General features: G+C 40.9%; 2 protein-coding genes across 2 annotated transcripts in view; both read left to right on the top strand.

The window, feature by feature from the left end:
- Positions 1-2,176: 2,176 nt before the first annotated feature.
- LOC119419526 (olfactory receptor 11H6-like) lies at positions 2,177-3,109 on the top strand. Its single transcript, XM_037686859.1, has one exon. The coding sequence runs from the start codon at positions 2,177-2,179 to the stop codon at positions 3,107-3,109; it is 933 nt and encodes a 310-aa protein (XP_037542787.1).
- A 2,470-nt stretch (positions 3,110-5,579) lies between these two features.
- The window catches only part of adarb1b (adenosine deaminase RNA specific B1b), a 129,384-nt gene continuing 124,431 nt past the window's right edge, over positions 5,580-10,532 (top strand). Inside the window, exon 1 of the mRNA XM_037686858.1 lies at positions 5,580-5,800. The gene's annotated coding sequence lies outside the window, so the exon portion shown is untranslated. The remainder of the gene's footprint in view (positions 5,801-10,532) is intronic.

The raw sequence follows: 10,532 nt of genomic DNA, 5'->3' as shown, positions 1-10,532 counted from the left end.
CACATCAACTCTGTGGATAAATACATCAAGTTCACACGAGAAGATGTAAAAAATGGCAGGCTGGCTTTCTTGGACTGTGAGGTCTCGGTCTCTGATAGAGGACATTTGCAAACTGAGGTGTACCGCAAACCCACCCATACAGCCCAGTATTTGCAGTTTGACTCCCATCACCCATTGGAGCACAAGTTAGGAGTCATCAGGACTCTGTACCACAGAGCAGACAGCGTCCCCACTAGCTCAGGAGCCAGGCAGAAGGAGAAATCCCACACAAGACAGGCTCTAGAACAATGTGGATATCCTAACTGGGATAACTGGAACCACACTGCTCCTCCTGAATCTGGAGTCAACTAAGGCAGAAATAGAAATTGTTTCAAGATCATGGGAAATAACATACAGTAATGATGAACGAGAAGTGGGAGAAATAGATGAGCTCCCCAGTATCTTCTTTTTTACTGGTTAGGAGGCGTTTCACAGCTTCCGCCTGCTAGAGTGGATGATCAAAAACAGTTTTAAATTTATCCAAAAGCATAGAAAAAGTTAGAGTCAAGAAAATGAGAGTCCATGCATGAATGAGCCCAACATAGGGCGTCTCCATTTAGCTTGCTGATAAGGTAAGAAATCTTGGCCAGGTCAGAAGAATAGAGCATGGGAGCTCTCTTAAAAACTATGTTGTATTGTAATAATAAAAACAAAACTCTACACAAATCTGTGTTACCGTTAAATAGTTCTGATGGTCTGAGGTTCTGTTCCAGAGTGGCAGCATTTGGGGGTTGTGCGGCTCGGGATGAAGACCTCGGGTGGAGAAGCAGGTGCCTCTTAGACTGGTCAGGTGGAAGTAATGCCAACAAGGTTTTATTAGTGGTGAACTTTATTCTGTTAAGTTCCTGGAGTTTAGACTGGTTAGTGTTTAATTGAAGGAGGATTTTTTTTTAAATATGACTTCGTGTTTATCTATGCATCAAATTTGCAAGTGAGTGTTGTTGTTGCTCAGTTACGGTCATGGTCTGGGTTTATTAAGGCTGGTCCATTCATTCTGTAACAATTTACTGAGGACCCAGAATAGTTGTCAACTGTAAGAGCAACCTCAAGACCAAGAACAGTTTTAACAGTGTTTATTTACAAGTTAATGATATATAAATAGCCGAACTGCAACATGGAGGAAGGGGCTGGAACTCTGAAGACAAGGAAACAGTAGGAGCCAAGCAAATTTGCAGATGATGATAATAATAATAATAATAATAATAATTTTATTTAAAAAGTGCCTTTCAGGATAACCAACTGTCTGCTTACTTGAGGTGAAGGTGGTAAACTCTGGGGCATTAGAGTCCAAGGTTCCAGGGTCAGTCCAGTGAGGTTCCAGGATGGTTAAGGGATAAATTAAGCAAGTGGGGAAGCCAAGGAGGGAACGAAGGAGGTACTAAGAGAAGGCAGAAGGGTCCAGGGTGTCAAAGGAGCTCAAGAGGTTCTTAGGCATAGGAGCAAGGAGTTATAATAAGAAAAACTCTAGAGAACACAATGAAGGGCCAGGAACACACTACCATCAGGCAGACAATGCACCAGCATAGGAGTGATATTGTCAAGGGCCTTTTATACACCTGCTGCTCATCAGGGTAAGGATCTCCAATTGAGCATGCATCAGGATAGATCTCCAATGGCGACATCTGGTGGAGAAAGCTGGAGCAAAAACCCAGGAGTCTTGCAGTATCGTTTCTGGTAACCTTCCACACATGATTCAATCTTTTAAATTTTCTCATGACAGCTTATCTTGATTGTCCCAAACACCAACCTCTCTTCTTATTTAAGCCAAATAATTTGACTACAATTTGATCTCCACATTTACTGTCCATGTAGAAATTTTAGTTATTTGTATCCTGAAGGAGTACTTGACCTCCAGAACCACATCACCACTGTGCTCATATCTTCCTGAGCTGTTACGTATTCGTGTTTTCTCTCAGTGTCCTCCAGTAAATGCACCACGCCCGTCTGCCCCTGTGGAATCAACTGATTTTTTTAAAGCTGCAAACTTCCATCCAGTTGAAGCACCAGATCGCCTGAAAGAACTCTGATTAGCTGGAGTCAGCCGATGGTATCGGTTTATCTGAACTGAAAAGAAAAGCAACATCAGTCATTGAAACAGAGCTTTCAATAAAATAAAAAAAACCCTAGAAATTTAATAATGATGAATAACATTTCAACAATCTCAGTGTTTTTTCTTTCAGGCATAAATGAAATCAGGAATTACAGATCAACTCTTTTCTTTTTTACTTTAATGTGTTACTGCTTAATAATTCTGGTAAATGCATTTCTTATTGTGATGATAATCTTGGACAATGCTTTCCATGAACCAATGTACATTATGTTGTGTGCTTTTTGCATGAACAGTCTTTACGGAACCGCAGGTTTTTATCCTAAGTTTCTGTGGGATTTGCTCTCTCCTGTTCATGTCATCTCTTACTCAGGTTGCCTTTTTCAGGCTCTGGTGATGTACTCCTTTGCCAGCTGTGAGCTGTCCATCCTTGCACTCATGGCCTACGACAGGTATCTGGCTATATGTCGACCGCTTCAGTACCACACTGTCATGACAAAGCACAGAGTTGTTAAGTTAGTGTATATTTTTTGGTTAACACCTGTCTGCATTAATTCTGTAAGTATTGTTCTAACATCTAGGCTGAAGTTATGCAGCTCATTTATAAACAAACTTATCTGTGTGAATTGGAGCATTGTAGCCTTAGCTTGCTTTCCAGCTGATATGATTGTTAACAGCATAGTTTCATATCTCACTATTTTAATTTATGTACTCCATGCTGTTTTTATTGTTTGGACATACATGTATCTAATTAAAACATGTCTGGGTTCCATAGAAAACAGGGCCAAATTCATGCAAACATGTGTCCCACATTTAGTCTCCTTAGTCATATTTATAGTGATTTTATTGATTGATCTCATGAGTATGAGATTCGGTTTCGGAGATTTACCTCAAACTGTTCAAAATTTCATTGCCATAGAGTTTCTCATCATACCTCCTATGATGAATCCACTTATTTATGGTTTCAAGTTGACTAAAATGCGGAAAAAAATTCTTCATTTAGCTATTTTTAAAGTTAAATAAATCCATTATTTAAATATACAGTTAAATATTGAATTTTTTGATGGCATTCTTTATGAACTGTCTGACAAAATGTTAACATATAACTTGTTAATTTGAGATAAAGTCATGAAACTAGATGTCTGAACTTGTTCTCTCTCAGCTTCTGTATTAAACTTGTTTTTGCAAAAATAACCTCTTCTGTGTGATATTTTGGCCACTAAAAGCAGGTGCCAAAAGTAATTTTATTATGGGGAAACACAAATGAATCCTTTATAATATTATATAACTATATATAAATATATATAACAGTATATAACAACATACACACACACACACACGTATATATATGTTGTGTGTGTGATCTATGGCTGCTGTGTGAAACTCTTTGAGGTGTTTTATCGAGTGGTCTTCATGTGATCTTCCCGGGTGGAGAAACCTGGAGAAAACCCACACAAACACGAGGAGAACTTGTAAACATCACAAGTCCAAACTAGCATTTGAACCCAGGACCTTCTTCAGCAGTGCTAACCACTAAGGCATCAGGCCAGTTATGATATCCATAAAGTTAATAAAAAAAAAAAAAAAAACTAGTTTTTCTCAATGATTCTTGATACAAATGATGGAATTCGTAAGAGATGTTTTTATAAAATTGTAAAACATATGATGATAACAGAAAAAAAAGAGAAAAAAATCTTAACATGTTGATATTTTCTACATTTTTTTATGTTGTTTTAGCATTTGTTACACAAAAAATACAACCTTTATGTAGAAAAGATGTGGGTTTTAGCCATTAAGTTTTTCCTACCCTGGGTCCTTTTATTCTCGCTATTCTGAAAAGCAGTTTATCCTCAGGTGTGGTGCCAAAAACTTTTAAACATGCTGCTGTCCAGCCCCTCCTGAAAAAACCTAACCTTGACCCCTCAGTCATGTCCAACTTCCGGCCTGTCTCCAGACTCCCATTCACCTCTAAACTACTGGAAAAAATGGTGGAGTCTCAGTTGAAACAGTTTTTGGGGGATCACGCTATCCTAGAGTTATTCCAATCTGGCTTCAAATCTCTCCATAGCACTGAAACTGCTCTACTGAAGGTTTTTAATGACATTTTCATATCCAAAGATGCAGGTGATTCTGTGCTGCTTGTCCTATTGGACCTTACATCTACTTTTGACACCATCGACCACAAGATCCTCATTTCCAGACTGGAGCAGTGGGTGGGCATCACAGGGTCAGCCCTTAAATGGTTTCGGTCCTACCTCTCTGACGGAACCTTCTGTGTCAATATCAAAGATTTTAGTTCGGCATCGACAGCGCTCCAGTGGGGGGTACCGCAGGGGTCCATCCTCGGTCCCCTTCTCTTTTCTTTATACCTGCTGCCACTAGGTGCTATTTTCCGCAAACACAACATACCCTTTCATTTCTACGCCGATGATTGCCAAATTTACTTCCCCCTGAGGCACAGAGGCACACGCTCTATTCAGCCTCTTCTTGACTGCCTGGCTGACATCCGGGACTGGATGGCTTTAAACTTCTTAAGCTTCAATGAGAAGAAGTCTGAAGTCATGCTGTTCCATCCCAGTGGCTCACTCATGAACCATGACATTGACCTTTTCTCTCTAGCCCCGCTAGAGAAACAAAAGGTCACTAATCTGGGGGTGATAATGGACCCATCCTTAAAACTCAACAGTCACGTAAACATGATGGTCAAATCCTGTTTTTTTCAGCTGAGACGGTTGTCTAAGCTGAAGCCTATACTCTCCAAAAAGAACCTTGAGACAGTGATCCACGCCTTCATAACATCTAGGCTTGATTACTGCAATTCACTTCTGTTTGGAATCAGTCAGTCCTCCATTGCTCGTCTACAACTGGTCCAAAATGCTGCAGCCCGATTTTTAACTGGTACAGGCTATAGAGACCACATCACGCCAGTTTTGGCCTCCCTGCACTGGCTACCCATTCACCTTCGGATCCAATTCAAAATTTTCATGTATGTTTTTAAATCACTGAACAGTTCCGCCCCATCCTATCTCACTGATCTCCTGCAGCCATATGTCCCACCACGCTCTCTGAGGTCAGCAGACCAGATGCTTCTCTCAGTCCCAGAAACCCATCGTAAGCTCAGAGGTGACAGGGCTTTCTCTGTTGCAGGTCCACGACTGTGGAATGAGTTGCCACTGAGTGTCCGTCCGGCAGGCTCCCACACTCTCAGTCTTTAAGTCTCGCTTGAAGACCCACTTCTATTCTCTTGCCTTTAACACGGTGTGATTTGTTTTGGTCCTGTCTGTACTCTACACTGTTGGCCATTTTAGTTAGCTTCTGCTGCTATTTGTATCTGTATTTTTATTTTATGTTTTCCTGTCCGCTGTGCATGTTTGTTTTCTTTTGTACAGCACTTTGGTTGGCCTTGCTGCTGTTTTACGTGCTCTATAAATAAATTGGTATGGTATAAAGTGAAGGAGCTATGAGCAGTACCGCCTCCTCGCCGCCAGGGAGCAGTGACTGCGCATGCTCGGCAACAACAGCAACAACGTGAAGCAGAAGAAGGACGCCGACAGCAGCTCGTGAGCACTGCAGTGCACAGCGCCGACCGTCCAACCTCTCTATGCTCGTGTTCGCCTTTCTTCACCACCACCGACGACACGGAGGAAAACAGGCGGCTGTCTTTGATTTAAAACATCCGAGATTTCACGAAGTCCTGCCTCCTTTCACCTCCGCGTGAGTAGTATGTATTTTATTTAGTGTTTAAGGAGGCTGCGGTGGATGAAACATGCTAACGTGATTTTTGTTCCGGTGGTGTTTATGTAATATTAGGCTCGTAATCCTCTACGACAGCGCAGACGTCCGGTTTAACGTGTCAGAATAGCATTAATGGCCCATACATAAATTAAAAAAAGCGTTATTCTATTTATAGGAGCATTGTAGAAATGACGCCTGTGTGCAGCGAGGATTGTAGCGGTTATTATGAGCCAGCTCTCCTCTGTCAGCTGAGCCAGTTCTGAAGGTCCACTCAGGAGTCCGCATCGTGCTCAGTGAACAGGGAGATCCTGACATTAAAGCCGGGCTTGCTGCCGCAGTGTGCAGGTAAACGAGCCGAAAAAGGCTCCAGTCTTTTGGGATTTGTGTTTTATTTTATTTTTACAGGAAAACAACATGCAACATTGTGGTTTGTTTGGCAGTAATTGGTTTATGCTGCTCTTTTCAGTCTCATATTGTAGCAACTCATAGAAGTGCACAAAGTGGGCAAACCTTGTGTGTCTATAAATATATTTCTGAACACTCTTCTGAGCTTGATGGTTGTGTAGCAGCAGAGATTATCCATATGTCATTAACCATCTTATCTCTTCACGTTTTGCTTCCAAGGAACCAGACTTTCTTGGACTCTTTCAAAGTGGTCTTTAATCTTGTAGAGACGTCTATAGTTCGCTAGACTTCCTCTGAAGTAGAGATGTGAATTACGGCTCTTTTTAGTGTTTGTGGGGATCGGGATCATTTGGATTAGCTCATTAAAAATGTTTTCAGTGAGCAGGAAAAACGGGATCAAAACTCCAGAGATGAGTCAATGTCATGTCTACATGTAAGTATAGCAACAGCTCAGTTTATAGTGTATCATAGGCATCCATCCATATCTTTTACCTGCTTCTTCCTTTTCGGGTCAATGCTGGATCACTAGTGCCCATATCCAGCAGTCACTGTGGAAGAGGCGGTGTACACCCTGGACAGGTCGCAAGTCCCATCACAGGGACACATAGAGACAAACAACCATTCACTCTCTCACTCACACTAGGGACAATTTAGAGTTACCAATCAGCCTAACATGCATGTTTTTGGTCTGTGGGAGGAAGCCGGAGTACCTGGAGAAAACCCACGCATGCATGGAAAGAACACGCAAACTGCACCCAAATGAGTCCCCCTGGCCAGGATTCGATCTAGTGTCCTTCTCGCTGAGAGGCAGAAGCTCTAGTAACTGCGCCACCGTGCCGCCCCGTATCATACGCTGTTTGTACAAAAAAACAAAAACACAATTCTCCCCTGTTCCTCGATAACTGTCTCCAAAATGTCTTGAAACATTTGCAGTAGTTCTCATTTTCCTCTTGTAAAATGTAGAGGCATGCAGTCCTGTTGATTAAAAAATACATAAATAAATTTTATTTTTTCAGAAAATCAGTCGTGGGTGTCTCAAACCCTTAATTGTTTCTGTGAATTTTAAAGCACTACACTTTTTAAGGATGCTTACAGCGATTCAACTTTTAAGAAGCATCTACACAAATTTGCAGATATTCAAATTTTTTAGGCTTAAACAGACAATTTTGTTGATTGCGTCTGTTATTTTTTATTACTTAACTAAATATAAAAACCTGTGGTTGTATAGAAACAGTACAAAATCAAACCAAGTTGTGTTTCCCTCTGAAGCTTTATTCACAAGTGAGCACAAATGAAGGTTTAAGTTTAGAAACATTTCACAGCATTTTATTGTGTGGGCAAGGCAAAATTGCCCATTTGCTGAATAAACGTATTTAGCAAAATCTAGGTGCTATAGTCAGCTAAAGCAGTGTATTGTCAACCTTTGCCAAAAAACAGGGTCAAAGCTGACTTGGAGGGCTGACTACACAAAGCCGTACTCTATATTTCACAAAACTGCTGCTCGTCTTGCTGAGGCGACAAGTTAAAAGTGGAGAAAACGGCTGAGATCATTCACTGGGGGGTCCCGTGCCAAACTCAGCGCTGCTGAATGCAGCCGACTTGCTGCAGCGATTTTCCGTAAGTGGATAGAAGCAGCAGAAGATAACGAAAGAGAAATTAACTGCTGCTATAAACTTCTCGGAGCGTCGGCGTGCTCTTCGTTCATTCTCGTGTGTTTTATCCCCAGAGGCAACAGAGGAGGTGCCCATCACCTTCACACAGCCCCACCTGGACAGGAACCCTGTTGTTGCAGATATTACAGCTGTTTACCATTTATAAGCGTAACTAAATAAAGGCCTTGCATTCTTTGAAGGCTAAGAACATCCTATTAAAGTTGTAGCCATTTTGGTCAAACCTCTAAAATGGCATCCTGTGCTGTTTCATGCAGTATCACAGGATGTCACTCATAGGCCTGTCGCGATAATTAATCAATTAATCAATTAATCGCATGATAAGTGCATTTATCGGCTTTATCGTTTCTTCGTGTCTCCCTCTTTCTACTGAAGACACTGGATGACAAAAGGGTCAACCCCGGTGCTCTTCAATGACCCCTCCCTTTCTCTTTCTCTTTAAAATCTGTTTTAACCGTCCAAAATTGAGTTTTTGGATCGTTAAAAGCAGCTAAGCTACGAGCTAAGCTAACAGGCCGACCTCGGGTCGGGGGGGGGGGGGGGGTTGGGGGGGCTTCTTGTTGAAGCTCCAAATTTCACGTGTGAAACCCGTGCCTTTTTGTAAAAAGTTGTTTTTCTGTGCACAAAGAAGCTGAGAACTTGTTTACTGATTTTTTTATTAAATGTGAAAAATGCTATGCTAAAGAGCTCAAACCACACCGAGCGTCCGCCATTTTGAGAACCGAATAACAGGAAGGAGAGACAGCCCATGTCATGTCAAGGGGCCTCCTGTCCATTTTTCTTAAAGAGACACGCTGCTCTCTCCCTCACTATCCATCCTTCAGTTCAAACAGTCTTATACTGCCATCCAGTGGTCAAAAAAGGTACTACACACAAAAATTATCCAACATTTCTTCTTATACTATTTGACAATAATTACCAATTATTGTCAAGTTTCAAACAATATTATCGTTTATCTCAATAATTTCCGAGACAATTAATTGCCCAGCAAAATTTATTATCGTGACAGGCCTAGTCACTCTCAGCTTATGTGTTAGGGTGTTTCTCAGCTACAACCACAAAATCTTAGCTCAATTTCTGTAAAATTGATCAAGTTATAGCCATTTTTGTGGTTTTGAAGGTCAGTTGGTTGGGTCAGCCGTCCTAAATAGAGTTGGCTTCAAATCCAAGTCAGTTGTAGATGTGCATCTAATGATTATTACTCGGAAGTTTCATTAAAATTCATCCTGTGGGTAATGAGATATTTTGCTAACAGACAGACACAATTTTAAACAAAGGTTTTGCGGAGTCTGTTAGCGTTGGTCATCAGTCTCAGCTACTACCACACCAAACGTTGGAGCAAAATTATTAAAATATGGCACATAGTTGAATTAATCGGACTTCTCTTGAAGATGTTGCGGTTCTCCCGTGCGTCGTAAACATTTTCATGAACAGAACTTGAAAGGAGAAGCCGTCTGTCCGCAGGAAGATACATTTTCACCAGATAGAGCTCTAATTACAAACGGATTTCCTCGTAGAGTGACTGAAACATTGTTTGACTTATTTTTGGTTGAAAAGCATTTAGAGCAGCTTTAAAAAATACTGTTAGTGAAACCCTATCTTGACTTATCTTGTGTGCGTTTCCTGACAAACACCAACAGACATCCTGTTTTTGTCCGTCTGAATTAGTTGTGGATGTAGATAAACAGCAGTAACAGAGTCGGGGTGTTTTGCCGCCCAGTCCGTCCATCTCTGCTTCTTTTCTCTCTTTAACCCTCTAAAGTTTTCCTCGACAGAAACACTTGAAATGTAGAAGCTTGAAAAACAAACATAAAACAGTAAAAGTGTTATTAACTGTAAATGTTGGCTATTTAGCACTAAGCATTATTCTGAATTAGTATGGCTTTTGTAAAACCATTCAACACCAATTACACAACCCAGAAAAAGTTTTCCTCTGCTCAGTCGTTTTCTGAGAACTCCAGTTGCTTAAAGTGAATGAAGTGAAAGCTCCTCAGAATGTAGTGAGATTAAAACATGAAGTTTATATTTCGCAAGGGCTTTTACAAGTTGTCTATTACACTTAAAATGTAGGTGAAATGAAACCAATTAGCCTGCTGCTCTGTGAAATGCAGTCTGAGCTTATTTTATGTTTAAGAAACGGTCGCATTCTGCGTAAACGCTAACTTGGATGTGGCTGTGGTTGCACTTTCCAGCTGTTCTGAGTGAACACCACTTCTGTTTCATGGCTGACTGGTAACCTGACTCCACTTTAACAGGTAGTGCACCTGGCAGTCTGGGTGCATCCACTCTACTAGCACTTCCTTTGCTTTTTCAACTGCACAAAGCTTAAAAATTACACACCGGAAGTGCATTCAAGTTAAAATCATTGTAGTACCTCACATGGCAGTGACAAATACCTGTTTGTTTTGGTCAAACATTATTATAATTCTTTTAATTATTACAAGAACAAGTAAGCCAGGTAGTAGAGAATTTGTTTTACAGCTGGGCAGAACTGTTGGTTATGTTGTGTTGGGAGTTTAAGACTGTTGCTTTAGCAGCTCCAAAATACTTTTTTCTCCATCCCACTGATCGTTTGGTCATCATTGTTTTGGATCTTTATTGTTGGTATTTTTATACCTCGCTGTTATTTTTATAAT

Source organism: Nematolebias whitei, chromosome 13 (assembly GCF_014905685.2).
Source record: "Nematolebias whitei isolate Nwh7 chromosome 13, NemWhi1, whole genome shotgun sequence".
NCBI lineage: Eukaryota > Metazoa > Chordata > Actinopteri > Cyprinodontiformes > Rivulidae > Nematolebias > Nematolebias whitei.
The sequence above is the reverse complement of the archived record's forward strand: the minus strand, read 5'-3'. Positions and strand labels throughout refer to the sequence as shown.